At 47.6% G+C, this 20,529-nt stretch overlaps 1 protein-coding gene, 1 long non-coding RNA gene and 2 gene segments (V, D, J or C); all 4 read left to right on the top strand.

Moving 5' to 3' along the window:
• Positions 1-20,529, top strand: part of LOC104674945 — a 381,543-nt gene that overhangs the window by 334,660 nt on the left and 26,354 nt on the right.
• LOC104674944 overlaps positions 1-20,529 on the top strand; it is a 340,994-nt gene that overhangs the window by 303,302 nt on the left and 17,163 nt on the right.
• LOC104674904 lies at positions 5,883-8,276 on the top strand. The gene is made up of 3 exons (XR_749700.2): positions 5,883-5,947; positions 6,965-7,038; positions 8,184-8,276. It is a non-coding gene; the product is annotated as an uncharacterized LOC104674904 (long non-coding RNA).
• Positions 16,427-20,098, top strand: PRSS2 (serine protease 2). The gene is made up of 5 exons (XM_010379380.2): positions 16,427-16,545; positions 17,573-17,732; positions 18,792-19,045; positions 19,460-19,596; positions 19,894-20,098. Exons 1-5 carry the CDS (start codon positions 16,506-16,508, stop codon positions 20,044-20,046), a joined length of 744 nt encoding a protein of 247 aa, XP_010377682.2. The 5' UTR covers positions 16,427-16,505; the 3' UTR covers positions 20,047-20,098.

Genomic DNA, 20,529 nt, shown 5'->3' with positions numbered 1-20,529 from the left:
CCCCAGAGTGCTGGTACCAAGGGCCAAGAACAGCCAAGGGAGACAGACAAGTTCAGAGCATACTTCCAGTTACAGGGAACAGAGCACAGGTTTCCAAGTGTCCACGGAGGAGCATGCAAACTGCAGTGATGAGTAGAGTAAAACCTCTACATGGAGCACAGCATTCCTGGCAAGCACAGGGGACCGCAGTCCACATGCTGTGGAATACACCCAAGTATACATCAGACACTTGTTTGGTAAACAGTAAATGTGTCAGATCAATTACCTTAAGAGGGTCATCTGTGCTCCACATGTGTGATTCATGTGAGGAGACGGCTACCACTTACTACGTTCAGAGGAAAACAGGGCTCAGCGCTCACACACAATGGACAGATACACATGGTTTACCCAGAAAGTCACTGCATAAAAACATTAGTTTGTTCAACACGGATTTGGTTTTTATGGAATCCAAACACAGACCCTAGTTCACCTTGCAGCCTTGAGTTTGTCTGCTTATGGAGAAATATATACAGTAGACAGAGAGAGAAGAAACTTACACTTTTTCCCTTTCTTACCATAATGTCAGTGTCCCATCTGAATGTCATCATCACTCAAGAGTCAAGGGAAGAACCAAATGCTTCATATAAACAGGACTGGGTGGGGAGTGTTAGTTTCCACTGTTTTCTGTCTCCATTCAGATCATTCCTATCAAAGCCCAGCTGGTTACCTGAGCCAAGAGACAGACATAAGGATCCCAATGGCCTCCAGACGCCTGCTTCCACCTCCTACCTGGGCCACGTAGACTCTTTACACAGGAGAGTGAGCCACCCCACTCAGAAGAGTTGTCAGCAGAAACAGGGCATGAAAATCACAGATAACCATGAGATTTCTTCCAAGTGATCAGTGTAAAATAAACCACCACCACCAACAACAAAAACACCTAACAAGCAAAAAAATGCTTATTCAAAATCCAAGACAAAATACTGAGTGAGAGGCAGGCCATGTGGTTGCATGTTCTCAGGCCACACAGCTTTCCAAGTCCATTTGCTCACATGGAACCATGAGATGTGAAGGTCTCCAGAGCGTGTGGTCGGGATGGAGGCTGGTACTGTTCACCTGTGGGTCCAGATAATAGGGTAAAGAAGCAGAAAGCTGCAACTCTGTCCACCACCACAGCTTACGCCCTCCTTCCCACAGAGACTCTGAAGAGCCCCCACCTCAGCCTTCACACAAAACATCTCCTTCTGAATCACCACAGCCAGGCTGGAGTGCCGTGGCGTGGTCTCTCCTCACTACAGCCTCTGCCTCCTGGGTTCAAGTGACTCAGCCTCCCAAGTACCTGGGATTACAGGCACCTGCCACCATGACCAGCTAATTATTTTTTTGTATTCTTGGTAGAAACAGGGTTTCACCATATTGGCCAGGTTGGTTTTGTTGTCCTGACCTCCAGTAACCCAAAGTGTTGGGATTACAGGCATGAGCCCCTGCTACTGGCCCAGGACCCATTTAAAAAAAATAATAATTTCTACTTTTATTTTAGATTCAGGGGGTACATGTGCAGGTTCGTTACATGGGTATATTGTGTGATGTTGAGGTTTGGGGCACAAATGATCTCATCACTCAGGCAGTGAGCATAGTGCCCAATAGGTAGTTTTTCACCCTTTCCACCCTCCTTCTCTCTTCCCTCTAATAGTTGCAGTGTCTACTCTTCCCATCTTTATACTCATGTATACCCAATGCTCAGCTCGCACTTATAGATGAGAACGTGATATTTGGTTTTCCGTTCCTATGTTAATTTGCTTAGGATTATGGTATCCAGCTCCATCCATATTGCTGCAAATAACATGATTTCATTCTTTTCATGGCTGCATAGTATTCCACGGTGTATATGTACCACATTTCCTTTCTCCAGTCTACCGCTGATGGCCACCTAGGTTGATTCCATGGCTTTGCTATGGTGAATAGTGCTGTTACCGATATGCAAGAGCAAGTCTTTTTGGCAGAACAATTATTTTCCTTTGGGTAAATGCCCAGTAAAGGAATGCTGAGTGGAATCATAGTTCTGTTTTAAATTATTTCAGAAAACTCCAAAGTGCTTTCTGCATTACTTTTTCCATGAACTAATTTACACTCGGGCCAACAGTATACACACATTCCCTTTCCTCTGCAGCCTCAACAGCATCTTCCATTTTTTTGACATTTTAATAATAGTCACCCTGCAGCCAAGCTTTTTCAAGGTCAATGTGGGGAAGAGCCACAAGACTCCCTTTTCCCGAACAGAATTATTGCCTGCACACTGGTAGAGTTCTTGAATTCATCTGTCTTTCGTTGTTTGGTTTTCATAGAAAAACCAAAGGTAAAGTAGTATGACATTCCACACCTCAACCAGTTTGTAGCCCCCAGAGCCTGCTGGGAAGGGTCCCTCAAGCATGCATGATCTTGTCACCTAGAATTTGAGAGATCAAGAAGCCCGATAGCAACCAACCATACAACTGCCCATCAGTGCCCATCCTGTCACGGGATTAGCTCAATTCTGGCTCTGCAGACACTGGCAGCCACAGGTCACAAACCCTGGGTCTCTGTGGGCTTCCCTCATCACCCAGGGCCACAATGGGCTGCCTGTCCTAGGCAGAGACACAGCAACATTCTCTTAAATTGAAATGAAGCATAAATTCCCTTCACCAATAATCATCTGAGGGCACAATCCTTGCCTCCTTCCTTAGAGATTTTAAAACACACATCAATCTGACCCAAATAGGTAGGTGAGATCTAATTTTAAATGGGGGAAAATTGGGATGAATTGCAGTATCAGGAATGAATCCCAAGTGTTTTTGTGTGGGGACAGGCATCCACATCCCGAACGGTACCAGCAGATAGGGAAAAATGCAGGAGAGGAGAAGAGAATAAAAGGGCGACAAAGTGGCTGAAAGTCATTGAAAGCTTCTCTCGTGGTTCTTTCTGGTTCTGGTTGCTTTTCCAAGGTCTTGAATGCAGGCAGGGCCAGCACTGGTTGGGAGCTGCTGCTCTGGGAGATGGGAGAGTCACTTCACCTCCAGAAAGCTCATGTGATCATCTGTAAAATGGGGAATCCCATAAGTGGTAGTGATGATAAAGTGAAAAAAACATTCTTAACTTATATGAGTTACATGCTGTATAGGAAGTTACGTGCTATATAGTAAGCACACAGAAATGATTCACTGTTATCATAATTGAAGGACAGTGGTTTGGTGTGCTAAGCACTAAACACAAGCCAGAAAGATGTCTTAGAGAAGTAGACAAAGAAATCTCTAGTTCAGAGTGAACAGTACCAAGAATGCCATATCCTCCAAATTGAGCTTGGACAGCTGGATCTGAGCCTATCCTACACATCTGAGTCTATAATATGAGGTAACAGTCTCCACCTATAGCTATCTGCTCTGCCTGTAAGGTCGTTCCTTTTGAAGAAAGCTGACCTCAGACTATACTGTGATCATTTAAGGAAGAGTGCAAAATACGAAGAAGGCTAGTCTTCAAGCTAGATACAGAAAATCCTCATATTCTTAGGTGTTCCGTTTCAGACGCAGAGTCAGAGACACAAGCACTGATCCAAAAATCCCCTTTTCCAAAACAATTTTCCATCTTCTACCAAGGTTCGCATCCCTGTTTAGTGCACACTGGTGTCTACGGTTGCTAGAGCAAGAGTCTCTCCTTATCCTCTAAGGCAGGAGTTCTGTGAAGACCCCATGACAAGGGGAAAAAATGAAACAACATGCTTAGGGACAATACAGGAAAAGCCCATATTATCAATGCTCCAAAACCAGGCTTCCTCAGGCTTGGCCAGTTATTCATGAACAGAGAGCTGTGTCATCTACATGGTAGTCATGGCCTAGATGGGTCTGGAACTATGGCAAGGTAAGGCTCTGACACATGGTGTCAGAAGAAAGATGAATTCAATCATCTACTTCTGCCAGGAAGAACAGTAACAGGAAGGAATCAGATGTACAGTTAGTCCTCTGGGGACCTCTGTCTTGATCCTCAATAAATCTCCTTTTAGATGCCACCTGCAGCAATTCCCACACTTCACAATGCACTCCATGGCTTGTTGGCCTTACGATCAGCTCTGGCAAGTTCTGTATTCTTGGGCAAGACAGAATCCTTCTGAACCTCATTGTCTTCCTCTATAAATGGAAATAAGTTCGCTCTGCACATATCACAAATAGCATGTTTGTGGGAAGTTCAACTGTGAAACTCAGCATAAATGAAAAGCAATGTACCACTGTTGCTTATATGAAAACTCTTGTAAAGTAGTCAGACACCATGCACCATCTAAGGTTAGCAGTGTTATGTATTAACCCATCAGTGATTAGAGGAGGTACGGGGTGGAGAGGGGGTTTCCAAGCAGTGGGTCTCCTGGCTGTGGGAAAGCTGGCTTGGCAGCCATGCCAGGAGCTAAACCTGAAGGATCTCTGTGTGTCCTCTCAACTCCACCGGCCCCACTTTGGCATTTTTTCCAACTCTCTCTGGTTTCCATTTGCTTCCTCCCTCTAGCCCCCAGGCCATGTCCAATTTCAACACCAAGTTTCTGAGCTTTGCTCATTTTGTTCACTGTCACCAGAACATTCCTACTTCTTTTACCTTTCAAACAATTCAACCTTGAACTCTGCTCACTCCTGCCCATCACAAACCTGAGCTCAGACTTGCTGAGAATGGAAAGCACCCTCATAAGGAAGCTCCTTCTTTCCTTGCATCATTAGACTTCAGCAGAGATAGCATCTCTATCTCCACACTGTTCTGGCCAGGTTGTACCTCAGTCAATTACACAACTGTGTCTTAGTGGCCTTGGTAGGGCCCACATCAAGGTATTCTCTGGGAAGATTCACTTTGTACTGAGCCCAGCATAATCTCACTGCATCTAAGACAGAAAATTCTAGACCCACCCCTCCACATCTTCGTTACTGAACCCAATATGTGACCCATTTACCATGTGCTCAAATCTCTACCTACTGCTGATTCTCAGATCAGATCATAACTCAGATTTACCATGGTCCAAACTCTGACATCTGATTGGGGGCATATCATTCTGGTTCATGCTGTCAGCCCAAAGCAGGTGGGTCAGTTTGCATCGCCCTGAGTACAGGTTGCCAGGGCACCATGAGGCTGCATTAAAAGAACCTATGACACGACGCACATGAGACAGACAAATGTATTCACATTGAAGAAGGGGAGGAGTGTGCCATTGGTTTTCCATCCTCCAGATGCACTGAGTAAGTTCCCACATAACGTGTGCCCCCTCCTTCTTTGCAACACTTCCCATCCTTAAGCCTTGGTAGGAAGGAGAGCCATCTGGAAGCCCAGAATCCAATGGAATGTGAGTCTCCCTTCTTCTTATCCGTTAGTGTTGGTATTCTTGTTCCCAAAGTCTTGGATTTGACATGCCCACACACTGACTGGAGAGAAGCATCTTCATTTTCACAGGAATGAGCGTTAGATAAGACTTTCCTCCACTCTTGGGGGCTCCCGGACACTGAAAAGCCAAGCTTGTTACCAACGTTTGTCCTTCCTTAAGTACATTAAATACATTCCCAATAGTTAATAGTTAAACAGGTAGGCCATTCTCCCTCCTTCTAAGCCTCGTCTCCGCAGCCTAAGAAAGCCTAGCTCTGTGATCCGGGGCTTGGTTTTCCCTGTCTTCCCCATCCCAGCATCCTTCTAGGGAACAGCCACTCTCCCTCTCTGGTCTCAGAAGGCAAGTTTCCTTATCACATGTGAATCACAAACCCACAGAGTGGCCAAACATAGCCGAGCTGATGCAAGACCCTGGGAAGGGGAAAGTTGCAGGTGTGTTTGTGTTGGGAGGAGCGGTGACCTTCACCTCACAGACACCTCCTCTCCCGATCCTCGGGAGGTATAAAGATGGGTCCTCCACCACCATTCAGGCAAATTCTACCATCATGAATCCACTCCTGATCCTTACCTTTGGGAGCCTCTGGTGAGTATCATGCCCTGCCTCAGGCCCCGCCAACCCCCTTTCCTGAAAGACACAAGCCCTTCCATTCTTGCCACCTCTCCCTTTTTGACTGTGCTCTGATATTCTATTTCCTCTATCTTGCATCTCTGCTTCCCATCCTCCTTGGGCTCTCTTTAACCCTCACCTGTTGCAACTTCTCTGTGATTTCACTCCCACCACTGTCATTCATCCATATCCGAGCTGTGGCTGGAGAAGCTGGGAAAGGAGGTCAGGTGGGGCTTGCCCAGGAAATGAAGCAGCAGGCTTCATGCTTGGCTCCGACCGCAACAGAATAGCACAACTAGAGCTGCTCTTAACCTCGAATGCACCTGGGGAGGTTGAAAAATTTCTCATGCCAGAGAGTCAGCTCTAGACATTCTAACTTCATTTGTCTAGGGTGAAGCTTGTGTTCTGGGCTTTTAAGCTTCCCAGGTGATTTGTAACATTTCAAGGCATGCAGCCAAGGTTAAGAATTGCTGGACTACTGGCCAAAAACAACATCTACCTTTGTTCTGCCGAAGTGAGTCTGGGGGCTACCCTCAACTCTGCCCTGACAGCACAGATGTGAGCTATGGGGGAAGCTGGTGATGGCCAGGTCTCTGCAGCCAGGGAATTTTCCTAGCTTGGCCAAAGTATCCTGACAATCCAGGGCTCAAATAGCCAGGGGAAGTACACAGGTAATGAATAAAAGAGAGAAGCACTCAGTGGGTGAGACAATCACATCCCAGCTATCCCACTGGAAGCATTGTGAGGACATTCCTTACAACCTCAGCCTGGAGAGATCTGAGTCCCCACAGGGTACTTAGCTACATGCCCTGGAGACAAAGAGACTTGGGAGCCACAGCCAGTGATGTTCACCAGGGGTGACAGCGCTTCCTCCCTTGCCTAGCCTCACTGTGCTTCTTAAGGATTTCTAATTAGCAGAAAGCAACCACAGGCTGGGAGCACCATGCCTAACATGCTACTGACTTGCCTTCTCCCTTCCCATCTCCACTCCAGTGGCTGCCCCATTTCATGATGATGACAAGATCACTGGGGGCTACACCTGTGAGGAGAATTCTCTCCCCTACCAGGTATCCCTGAATTCTGGCTACCACTTTTGTCGTGGCCCCCTCATCAGCGAACAGTGGGTGGTATCAGCAGCTCACTGCTACAAGCCATAAGTGTGGGGCCCCTGACTGCAAAGCTCCCAGTCAGGCTACCTGGGAGAGCTTGGCCTCAGCCCAAGGAAGTACTGAGGTTTGGTAAGATGGAGGGGAGAGATGGTGGAGAAGAAAACTTGTTGGCAGCAGCTGACTCCACAGAACAGAGAGTGAACACAAGACGGGAACCTCTCACACCCAGGCAAATCCATGAAACAGCAAGGGATGTGGTCATAAAAGCAGGCAGGGATGATCTTGGGGTGGTCAGAGCTAATGAGAAAAGCAGGCAAGTACCTTTTGCTGGTTAGCCACATATTAAAGCCACCTAAGAAAGAGTTTTTAAAAATACTGATGCCTGTGTCCTATCCCAGGGCAATTAACTCAAAATATCCAGGAAGAGGGTGTGAATATCAGTGAGTCTTTAACACTCTACCTCTGGTAACTGTAGAGTGCATAGACACAGCTGAGAACTGCTGCCTACACCAAGAACTCTCAAACATGAGTATGTGTCAGAACCACCTGCAGGCTTGTTAAGGCACAAATCACTGGGTACCATCCCCAAGGTTCTGATCAGTAGGTGGGGGTAAGGACCAAGAATTTACATTTCTAACAAGTTCCCAGGAGATGCTAATGCTATGGCTATCCTTGGATTAGATTACACAGAAGGGTGGTGCTCACCAGGCCAAGAAGGGAGGGGGGAGCAGGCACTGTGCGCAGTTAGCAAAGGCCTGGGGTGAAGCATGCTGGGAAATCTTAAAGGAGCTCCTTGTGCCCACACTGCTAGTGACTGTGGAGATTGTGGGAAAGAGACTGGGAAGGCTGGTTGAGGAGCAGCCTCCTGTGGGATCCCTTTGCCTCTTCCCCACCTCACTACCACCAATCTCTGAAGCAGAAAGGTCCTGGGCCTCACACATGCACTGACCCACATCCCTCTCCTGCCCATGCAATATGGTCACACATCCCACCCCATGCCTCCAGATTTGTCCATGAGCAGGGAACTTGAGGACCCTGGGGAAGGTGGGATGTGTACCCCGGCTATGGGAGAAGGTCTTCACCATGCCTGCCTTGCCCAACAGCCGCATCCAGGTGAGACTGGGAGATCACAACATCAAAGTCCTGGAGGGGACTGGAACAGTTCATCAATGCAGCCAAGACCATCCGCCACCCCAGATACAACTGGAGGATTCTGGACAATGACATCCTGCTGATCAAGCTCTCCAGGCCTGCCATCATCAATGCCTACGTGTCCACCATCTCTTTGCCCACTGCCCCTCCAGCTCCTGGCACCGCATGCTTCATCTCCAGTTGGGGAAACACTCTGAGTTCTGGCAGTGAGTGGGAACTTTGTCCTTCTACTTCCCTCCATCCTCACAATTTCCGGAACAAACTATGCCTTTTAACTTGAATCCTCTGGCCTCCAGGCTTAAGACACATTTCTAATGCCCATTACCCCCGGGCTCTTCACTGGGCACCAGAAAGATGCAAAATAAAAAGGATGTGGCTCCTAAAATCAAAAGACAGGACAAATGGAGAACTTGCTATAATCATGTCTTGGGTTCAACAATGATCATTCTGGGAACTAAAAGCCAGAGTCCCTATCCAGGACTTATGTTTTGGAGTCCTCTCCAGGGGCAGTGTTCCTCTTCAATGTTCCATCCTAGATTGTCTCCTTCTCTGGCTTGACCCACATTTTGACTTTCTTTGATCTCTTCCTGATCCTCACAGTCAACTATCCAGACGAGCTGCAGTGCCTGGAAGCTCCTGTGCTGACCCAGGCTAAGTGTAAAGCCTGTTACCTGGGAAAGATTACAGACAACATGTTTTGCATGGGCTTCCTCGAGGGAGGCAAGGATTCTTGCCGGGTGACTTGACCCCTCCCATGCTGAGGCTCCCACTGATACCCAGGCCCCATCCAGGAAAAAGATTTGAACTCCCAAGGTAGCAGGGCGGAGGAGGCTCCCTGTAGTGCCCCCATGGAGAAGTGAGGAAGGCTCCCTTGGGCTGCATGCTGTCTGCTTAGGAAGAACAGAGAATGTGCCACCCTGAGAAGGACGTGGAGTCACAGAGCTGGCTGGAAAGGGGTCTTTTAAGGTTCAGAGTAAATGTAGCTATATTCCTCCTCCATCTGTCCATACAACTTGTCCCTTCTACCCAGCTTGATGATGGTGGCCCTGTGGCCTGCAACGGAGAGCTCCAAGGTGTTGTCTCCTGGGATGATGGCTGTGCCCAGAAGAACAAGCCTGGAGACTACACCAAGGTCTACAACTATGAGAACTGGATTAAGGACACCATAGCTGCCAACAGCTAAACCCCCTGTCCTGCTGCAGTCTCTATACTAGTAAAGTGACCCTGCTCTCACCGTCTATGTCTGTGCTGCTCCCTCACACTCCTTCACACTGGAAAGCATCCTCCAATCTCAGATCAGACACAAATGTCCCCCTTAAAGGTAAGCAGAGCCCCCAGCTCCCAAAATGTGTTCCATGGTACACTAGATTAGCACATACAAAGAGATGGAATCCAAAAACAAGCAGCAGCTTGGGAGAAAGGGGGGCACTGTTTTCCAGAGAAAAGTGTTTCAGAACGGTGTTCTTTGGCGGGGGGGGGGCGGTATTGATTTTTATTTGGGTTCTCACAATGCTTGGAGCTACTCTGCCTTCAGAATAATCACAGCACAGAAAATGTGTCAGCATTTCAAGGCAGCCCAAAAAATCTGATCAGCTGAATCTTATTGCTAACATACAACAATGTCAAATGCTTTTGGTGATGACATGCCTCTCCCAGGAAAGTCTTGGCACCAAGTCCCAGACCAAGCCCTCACTTCTCATTCACCTGGAAAATCAGACTCAAGTAAATCTCCCTGGCCCCCTAACTCTCCCTCAATTCCCTAGTTCCATCTCTGTGAGCAGCTAGAGAGATGTCCCGCTTACCATAGCGGGAGCCAGACTGCGACTTGGGAATCAAGCCCAGCTCTGCACACTCTATTTTCATCTTCTTTGCCTTTGGGGTAGGATGCCACAGTGAATCCCACAGCTACCACCAGCTCCCCACTACGACCAGGGAAAGAAACTAGAGAGGGTCAGGATTCACCCATTTGATCAATTAACTGAGGAAGGATTCCTTTTCATAAAACTTGCTTGCTTTTGAGACACTTCAAGTGAGTTATTTGGGACACCTTACAAAGGTGGAAGGAAAGACATCTGAGGGCTGTGACACCATCCAGCCACTCTAGCCACATGTTGGCTGACTTGCACCCACTGGACGCAGCAGATGGAGACAGGCCCCATGGCACCTGTGGCACCTGCCAAAGCCTCCTCCTGGCAATTCTGAGAGGGCCCATGTTGGGTTCATACCTCATCCAAGCTTGTCACTGAAGATCCAAGGAAGCTTCCATTTGAAATTCCACTTTCACCTTCTATCCCAAGTGGTTGTGGACACCCCTGGGAGCTGGTACCAAGGGCCAGGAGCAGCCAAGGGAGAAAGACAAGTTCAGAGCATGTTTCCAGTTACAGGGAACACAGCACAGACCTCAAGTGTCCACGGAGCAGTGTGCAAATTGCACTGATGAGTAGAGTAAAACCTCTACATGCAGCAAAGCATTCCTGGAAAACACAGGGGACCGCAGTCCACATGCTGTGGAATACACCACATGCTGTGGTATGAATCAGACACTTGTTTGGTAAACAATAAATGTGTAAGATCAAATACCTTCAGAGGGCCATCTGTGCTCTAGATGTGGTTCGTGTGAGGAGACAGCTACCACTCAGTATCTTCAGAGGAAAATAGGGCTCAGGGATCACACACAATGGACAGATACACACAGGTCACCCAGAAAGTCACTGCATACAAACATCACTTTGTTCAACATGGATTTTGTTTTTATGGAGTCCAAATGCAGATCCTAGCTCACCTTACAGCCTTGGGTTTGTCTGCTTTTGGAGATACATATCCAGTAGGTAGATAGACAGACAAGAAACATACATTTTTTCCCTTTCTTACCATAATGTCAATGCCTCGTCTGAATATCATCATCACTCAAGAGTCAAGGGAAGAACCAAACGCTTCACAGAAACAGGACTGGGCAGGGAGTGTTAGTTTCCACTGTTTTCTGTCCATATTCAGATCATTCCTAACAAAGCCCAACTGGCTACCTGAAGCCAAGAGACAGACATAAGGATCCCAATGGCCTTCCACATGGCTGCTTCCACCTCCTACCTGGGCCATTTAGACTCTTTACACAGAAAAGTCAGTCACCCCACTCAGAAGGGTTGCCAGCAGAAACAGGGCATGAAAATCACAGACAACCATGGGATTTCTTCCATGTGGTCAGTGTAAAATAAACCACCACCACCATCAAAAACACAAAACAAGAAAAAAAAAATGCTTATTCAAAAAAAAAGACAAAATACTGTGTGAGAGTCAGGCCATGGGGTTGCCTTTTCTCAGGCCACACAGCTTTCCCAGTCCATTTGCTCACATGGAACTGTGAGATGTGAAGGTCTCCAGAGCATGTGCTCGGGATCCAGGCTAGTACTGTTCACCTGGGGGTCCAGACCAAAGGGCAAAGAGGCAGAAAGCTGCAATTCTGTCCACCGCCACGGCTTAGGGCCTCCTTCTCACAGAGGCTCTGAAGAGCCCCCACCTCAGCCTTCACACAAAACATCTTCTTCTGGCTCAACACCAGCCAGGCTGGAGTGCTGTGGCATGATCTCTGCTCACTACAACCTCCACCTCCTGAGTTCAAGTGATTCCGCCTCCCAAGTAGCTGGGATTACAGGCACCCACCACCATGACCAGCTAATTTTGGGGGTTTTTTTTTGTTTTGTTTTTTTTTTTTGTATTTTTTTGTATTTTTAGTAGAGACAGGGTTTCACCATGTTGGACAGGCTGGTTTTGAACTCCTTACCTCAAGTGATCCAAAGTGTTGGGATTGCAGGTGTAAGCCACCAATTCTGGCACAGGCCCCATTTTTAAAAAAAATAATTTCAACTTTTATTTTAGATTCAGGGGCTACATGTGCAGGTTTGTTACATGAATATATTGTGTGATGCTGAGGTTTGGGGCACAAATGATCTCATCACGCAGACACCGAGCATAGCACCCAATAGGTAGTTTTTCAGCCCTTTCCACCTCCTTCTCTCTTCCCTCTACCAGATGTATTGTGTACTATTCCCATTTTTATATCCATGTGTACCCCACTCTCAGCTCAAACTTATACATGAGAATGTGGTTTTTGGCCTTCCGTTCCTATGTTAATTTGCTTAGGATTATGGTCTCCAGCTCCATCCATGTTGCTTCGAAGGACAAGATTTCATTCTTTTCGTGGCTGCATAGTATTCCATGGTATATATGTACCATATTTCTTTTATCCAGTCTACTGCTGATGGACACCTAGCTTCATTCCATGGATTTGCTACTGAGAATAGTGCTGTGATGGACGTGTAAGAACATGTGTGTTTTTGGCAGAGCAATTATTTTCCTGTGGGTATACCCAGTCAAGGAATTGCTGGGTGGAATGGCAGATCTGTTTTAAATTATTTCAGAAATCTCCAAACTGCTTTCTGCATTAATTTTTCCATGAAATAATTTACACTCGCCTCAACAGTGTCTTAGCATTGCCTTTCCTCTGCAGCCTCACCAGCATCTTCTATTTTTTTGACATTTTAATAAAAGCCACTTGGCTGCCAAGCCCTTTCAAGGCCAATGTGGGGAAGAACCACAAACCTCCCTTTTCCCGAAGAGAATTCTTGCCTGACCACTTGTAGAATTCTTGTTTTCATCTGTCTTTTGTTGTTTGGTTTTCAAAGAAAAACCAAAGATAAAGTGGTATGATCTTCTACACCTGAACCAGTTTGTAGCCACCAGAGCCTGCTAGGAAGGGGCCGGTCAAGCATGCATTGATCTTGTCACCTGGAATCTAAGAGATCAACAAGCCCCATAGCAACCGACCATACAACTGCCCATCAGCACCCATCCTTTCAAGGGATTAGCTCAATTCTGGCTCTGCAGACACTGGCAGCCACAGGTCACAAACCCTGGGTCTCTGTAGGCCTCCCTCATCACCCAGGGCCACAATGGTCTGCCTGTCCTGGGCAGAGACACAGCAGCATTCTCCTAAACTGAAATTAAGCATAAATTCCCTTCACCAATAATCATCTCAGGGCACAGTCCCTGCCTCCTTCCTTGGGGATTTTAAAACACACATCTCTCTGACCAAAGAGGTAGGTGAGATCTGATTTTAAAGAGGGAAAAATTGGGATGAACTGGAGTATCAGGAATGGATCCCAAGTGTTTTTGTGTGGGGACAGGCATCCCGAACTGTATCTGGAGATGGAGAAAAATGCAGGAAAGGAGAAGAGAAAAAATGGGGACAAAGTGGCTGAGAGTCCTTGAAAGCTTCTCTTATGGTTCTTTCTGGCTCTGGTTGCTGTGCCAAGGTCTTGGGTACAGGCAGGGTCAGCTCTGGCTGGGAGCTGCTGCTCTGGGAGATGGGAGAGTCACTTCACCTCCAGAAAGCTCATTTGATCATGTGTAAAATGATCATTTGATCATCTGTAAAATGTAAAATCCCAAGATGGTTGTGATGATAAAATGAAAAAAAATTCTTAACTTATGTGAGTTACATGCTGTATAGTAAGTTACATGATATAGAGTAAGCACACATAAATGATTCACTGTTACCATAATTGAAGGACAGTGGTTTGGTGTGCTAAGCACTAAACACAAGACAGAAAGATGTCTTAGAGAAGTAAACAAAAACATCTATAGTTCAGAATGAACAGTACGAAGAATGACATGTCCTCCAAATGGAGCTTGGGCAGCTGGATCTGAGCCTATCCTACACATCCGAGTCTACAGTATGAGGTAACAGTCTCCACCTATAGCTGTGTTCTCTGCCTGTAGAGTCATTGCTTTTTGAAGAAAGATGACCTCAGACTATACTGTGATCATTTAAGGAGGAGCACAAAATACTGGAGAAGGCAAGTCTTCAAGCTCTAGATACAGAAATCCTCATATTCTTGGGTGTTCCCTATCAGACAGAGAGTCAGAGCCACAAGCACTGATCCAAAAATCCCCCTTTTCCAAATAAATTTTCCATCTTCTACCAAGGTTCACCTCCCTGATTAGTGCACACTGGTGTCGACAGTTGCTAGAGCAAGAGTCTCTCCTTATCCTCTAAGGCAGGAGTTCTGTGAAGACCCAATGACAAGCAGACAAAATGAAACAACATATTTAGGGACAACACAGGAAAAGCCCATATTATCAATGCTCCAAAACCTGGCTACCTCAGGCTTGGCCAGTTATTCATGAGCAGAGAGGTGTGTCATCTACATGGCAGTCATGACCTGGATGGGTCTGGAACTGTAGCAAGGTAAGGCTCTGAGACAAGCTGCCAGGAGAAAGATGAATTCAATCATCTATTTCTGCCAGGAAGAAAAGAACCAGGAAGGAATCAGACATACAGATTGTCCTCTGGGGACCTGTGCCTTGATCCTTAATAAATCTTTTAGATGCCACCTGCAGCAATTCCCACATTTCATAACGCTCTCCATGACTTCCGTTGGCCTTATGGTCAGCTCTGCCAAGATCTGCTGTCTTGGGCAAGACAGAATCCTTCTGAATATTATTGTCTTCCTCTATAAATGGAAATAATTCTGCTCTGCACAAATCACAATTAGCATGTTTGTGGAAAGTTAAATGTGAAACTCAGCATAAATGAAAAGTAATGTACCACTGTTGCTTATGTGAAAACTCTTGTAAAGTAGTCAGGCACCATGCACCATCTAAGTATAGCAGTGTTAGGTATGAGCCCATCAGTGATTAGAGGGGGTACAGGGTGGAGAAGGGTTCTCTGAGCAGTGGGTCTCCTGGCTGTGGGGAAGCTGGCTCGGTGGCCATGCCAGGAGCTAAACCCGGAGGTTCTCTTTGTGTCCGCTCAACTCCATGGGCCCCATTTTGGCATTTTTTTCAAATTCTGTCTGGTTTCCATTTGCTTCCTCCCTCTAGCCACTGGCCATGTCCAATTTCACCACGAAATTTCTGAACTTTTCTCATTTTCTTCGCCATCTCCAGAACATACCTTTTTCCTTTACCTTTCAAATTCAAACTTGAACTCTGCTCACTCCTGCCCATCACTAACCTGAGCTCAGAGTTGCTGAGAAGGGAAAGCACCCTCATAAGGAAGCTCCTCCTTTCATCATTAGACCTGAGCGCAGACAACATCCCCATCTCCACATGCTCTGTCCATGTTATGCCTCAGTCAATTACACAACTATGTCTTAGTAGCCTTGGTAGGGCCCAAATCAGGATATTCTCTGAGAAGATTCACTTTGTACTGAGCCCAGTATAATCTCACTGCATCTAAAATAGAGAATTCTAGACCCATCCCTCCACGTCTTCGTTACTGAACCCAATATGTGACCCATTTACCATGTGCTTAAATCTCTACCTACTGCTCATTCTCAGATCAGAACATAACCCAGATTTACCATGGTCCAAACTCTGACATCTGATCTGGGGCATGTCATTCTGGTTCAGACTGTCAGCCCTGAGAGGGTGGATCAGTTTGCATCACCCTGAGTGCAGGTTGCCAGGGTGAGGCTGCATAAAAAGAACCTATGACAGGATGCACATGAGAGAGACAAATATCTTCACATTGAAGAAGGGGAAGAGTGTGCCATTGGTTTTCCATCCTCCAGATGCACTGAGTAAGCTCCTAACTAACCTGTGCCCCTTCCTTCATTGAAACGCTTCCCATCCTTAAGCCTTGGTAGGAAGGAGAGCCATCTGGAAGCCCAGAATCCTAAGGAATGCTGAGTCTCCCTTCTACTTACCACTTAGTGTTGGAATTCTCTTTCCCCAAAGCCTTGGATTTAACCTTCCCGCACACTGACCGGAGAGAAGCATCTTCATATTCACGGAATGAGCCTTAAATAAGACTTTGCTCCTCTCATGGCGGCCCCAAGACACTGAAAAGCCAAGCTTGTTACCAACGCTTGCCCTTCCTTAAGTATATTAAATACATTCCCAATAGTTAAAAGGATTCCTAAACAGCCAGGTCATTCTCCCTCCTTCTAACCCTCATTTCCTCGGCCTAAGAAAGCCTGGCTATGTGATCCAGGGCTTCGCTTTCCCTGCCTTCTCCATCCCAGTATTCTTCCAGGAAACAGCCGGTCTCCCTCTCTGCTCTCAGATGACAAGTTCCCTTATCACCTGTGAATCACAAACTCACAGAGTGGCCAAACATAGCTGAGCTGATGTAAGACCCTGGGAAGGGGAAAGCTGCAGGTGTGTTTGTGTTGGGAGGAGCGGTGACCCTCACCTCACAGACACTTCCTCTCCCAATCCTCGGGAGGTATAAAGACGGGTCTTCCGCCACCAGTCAGGCACACTCTACCACCATGAATCCACTCCTGATCCTTGCCTTTGTGGGAGCTGCTGGTGAGTTTCATGCCCTGCCTCAGGCCCCAACCACCCCTTTCCTGGCAGACGCATGCCCTTCCATTCTTGCTACCTCTCCTCTTTTGACTGTGCTCTGATGCTCTATTTCCTCCATCTGGCATCTCTCCTTCCCATCCTCCTTGGGCTCTTTTTAAGCTTCACCTCTTTCACCTTCTCCCTGATTTCACTCCCAGAACTGTCATTCATCCATATACGAGCTGTGGTTGGAGAAGCTGATAAGGGAGACCAGGTGGGGCTGGCCCACAAAATGAAGCAGCAGGCTTCAGCCTTGGCTCTGACAGCACCAGAATACCTCCACTATAGCTGCTCTTAACCTCGAATGCACCTGGGGAGGTGGAAAAATTACTCATACCAGAGACTCAACTCTAGAAATCCTCACTTCATTTGTCTAGGGTGCAGCCTGTGTTCTGGGCTTTTAAGCTTTCCAGGTGATTTTTAACATTTCTACACATGCAGCCAAGGTTAAGAATTGCTGTTCTTTTGGCCAATAATAACGTCTACATTTGTTCTGCCGAAGTAAGCCTGGTGCATCCCTCAACTCTGCCTTCACTACACAGATCTGAGCTGAGGGGGAATCTGGTCATGGCCAGGTTTACACAGCCAGGGGTTTTTCTAGCTTGGCCGAACTATCCTGACCATCCAGGGCTTAAACAGCCAGGTGGAGTACACAGGTGGTGATTAAAAGAGAGAAGCATTCAGTGGGTGAGACAGACACATCCCAACTCCTATCCCACTGAAAGCATTGTGAGGACATTCATTGCGACCTCAGCCTGGTGACCCCAGGAGAGATCTGAGCCCCCACCAGGATACCTCGCTACATGCTCTGCAGATACAGAGACTTGGAGCCACATCCAGTGATGCTCACCAGGGGTGGCAGCGCTCCCTCCCTTGCCTAGCCTCACTGTGCTTGTTAACGATTTCCAATTAGCAGAAAGCAACTGCAGGCTGGGAGCGCCACCCCTAACATGCTACTGACTTGCCTTCTCCCTTCCCGTCTCCACTCCAGTTGCTGCCCCTTTTGACGATGATGACAAGATCGTTGGGGGCTACACCTGTGAGGAGAATTCTGTCCCCTACCAGGTGTCTCTGAATTCTGGCTACCACTTCTGTGGTGGCTCCCTCATCAACGAACAGTGGGTGGTGTCAGCAGCTCACTGCTACAAGACGTAAGTGTGGGGTTCCTGACTGCAAAGCTCCCAGACAGGCTGCCTGGGAGAGCGTGGCCTCAGCCCAGGGAAGTACTGAGGTTGGGTAAGATGGATGGGAGAGGGGGTGGAGAAGAAAACTTATTGGCAGCAGCTGACTCCACAGAGCAGAGAGTGAACACAAGACAGGAACCTCTCACACCCAGGCAAATCCATGAAACAGCAAGGGTTGTGATCATAAAAGCAGGCAGGGATGATCTTGGGGTGGTCAGAGCTAGTGAGAAAAGCAGGCAAGTAGCTTTTGCTGGTTAGCTACACATTAAAGCCACCTAAGAGAGAGTTTTTTAAAATACTGATGCCTGTGTCCTATCTCAGGGCAATTAACTCAAAATTTTCAGGAAGAGGGTGTGAATATCAGTGAGTATTTAACCCTCTATATCTGGCAACTGTAGAGTATATAGACAGAGCTGAGAATTGCTGCCTACACCAAGAACTCTCAAACCTGAGTATGCGTCAGAACCACCTGCAGGCTTGTTAAGGCAGAAATCACTGGGTCCCACCCCCAGGGTTCTGATCAGTAGTTGGGGGTAAGGACCAAGAATTTACATTTCTAACAAGTTCCCAGGAGATGCTAATGCTATGGCTATCCTTGGGTTAGATTACACAGAAGGGTGGTGCTCACCAGGCCAAGAAGGGAGGGAGGAATAGGCGCTATGCGCAGTTAGCAGAGAACTGGGGTGAAGAATGCTGGGAAAACTACAAGGAGATCCATGTGCCCACAGTGCTGGTGACTGTGGAGATTGTGGGAAAGAGACTGGGAAGGCGGGTTCAGGAGCAGCCTCCGGTGGGATCCCTTTGCCTCTTCCCAACCCTACTAGCACCAACCTCTGAAGCAGAAAGGTCCTGGGTCTCACACCTACACTGACCCACATCCCTCTTCTGCCCATGTGATATGGCCACACAGTCCACTCAATCCCTCCAGAGCTGTCCATGAGCAGGGAGCTTAAGGACCCTGGGGAAGGTGGGATGGGTGCCCCGGCTGTGGGAGAAGGTCTTCACCATGCCTTGCCTGTCCATCAGCCGCATCCAGGTGAGACTGGGAGAGCACAACATCGAAGTCCTGGAGGGAACTGAGCAGTTCATCAATGCAGCCAAGATCATCCGCCACCCCAATTATAACAGGATTACTCTGGACAACGACATCCTGCTGATCAAGCTCTCCTCACCTGCCGTCATCAATGCCCGCGTGTCCACCATCTCTCTGCCCACCGCCCCTCCAGCTGCTGGCACCGAGTGCCTCATCTCTGGCTGGGGCAACACTCTGAGCTCTGGCGGTGAGTGGCATCCTTTGTCCTTCTACTTCCCTCCATCCTCACAATTTCCAGAACAAACCATGCCCCTTAAAACCTCTGGCCTCCAGGCTTAAGACATATTTCTTGTGTCCATTACACACAGGCTCTGAACTGGACATCAGAGAGATGCAAAGTCTCCAAAACCTAGCTTCTAAAATCAAAAGACAGGACAAATGGAGAACTTGCTATAATCACGTCTTGGGAGGGGTTCAGCAATGATCATTCTGGGAACTAAAAGCCAGAGTCCCTTGCCAAGACTTATGTTTTGGAGTCCTCTCCAGGAGCAGTGTTCCTCTTCAATGTTCCATCCTAGATTATTGTCTCCTTGGGTCTTGGGTCAGAAATGTGGCCTGACCCACATTTCTACTTTCTTTGATCGCCTCCTGATCCTCGCAGCCGACTACCCAGATGAGCTGCAGTGCCTGGACGCACCTGTGCTGACCCAGGCTGAGTGTGAAGCCTCCTACCCTGGAAAGATTACCAGCAACATGTTCTGTGTGGGCTTCCTCGAGGGAGGCAAGGATTCCTGCCAGGTGATTTGAACAACCTTACCCATGCTGAGGCTCCCACCGATACCCAGGCCCCACCTGGGAAAAATATTTGAACTCCCCGTGTGGTGGGGCTGAGGAGGCTCCCTGCAGTGCCCCCATGGAGATGTGAGGACAGTTCCCTTAGGCTCCCTACTGTCTGCTTAGGAAGAACAGAGAATGGGCCACTGTGAGAAGAACATGGAGCCACAGAGCTGGCTGGAAAGGGTTTTTTAAGGTTCAGAGTAAATGTAGCTATTTTCTTCCTCTCTCTTCATACAACTTCTCCCTTCTTCTCCCCAGGGTGACTCTGGTGGCCCTGTGGTCTCCAACGGACAGCTCCAAGGAATTGTCTCCTGGGGCTATGGCTGTGCCCAGAAGAACAGGCCCGGAGTCTACACCAAGGTCTACAACTATGTGGACTGGATTAGGGACACCATAGCTGCCAACAGCTAAAGCCCCTGGACCCTCTGCAGTCTCTGTATCAATAAAGTGACCCTGATCTCACTGTCTGTGTCTGTGCCTGCTGCCTCACACTCCTTCACACTGGAAAGCAACCTCCAATCTCAGGCCATACAAGGCTGTCCCCCTTAAATGTAAGCAGAGCCCCCAGCTCCCAAAATGTGTTCCATGCTACACTAGATTAGCACATACAAAGAGATGGAATCCAAAAATAAGAAGAATCTTGGGAGAAAGGGGGACACTGTTCTAGATAAAAGTGAGTTCAGAACGGTGGTCTTTGGCGGGCGGTATTGATTTTTATTTGGGTTCTCACACTGGTTGAAGCTACTCTGCCTTCAGAACAATCACAGCACAGAAAATGTGTCAGCATTTTTGAGGGAGCCCGAAAAATCTGACCAGTTGAATCTTATTGCTAACATACAACAATAATGACAAATGCTGTTGCTGATGATGTGACTCTCCCAGGAATGTGTTGGC

This window comes from Rhinopithecus roxellana, chromosome 6, assembly GCF_007565055.1.
Source record: "Rhinopithecus roxellana isolate Shanxi Qingling chromosome 6, ASM756505v1, whole genome shotgun sequence".
Taxonomy (NCBI): Eukaryota; Metazoa; Chordata; class Mammalia; order Primates; family Cercopithecidae; genus Rhinopithecus; species Rhinopithecus roxellana.
The sequence above is the reverse complement of the archived record's forward strand: the minus strand, read 5'-3'. Positions and strand labels throughout refer to the sequence as shown.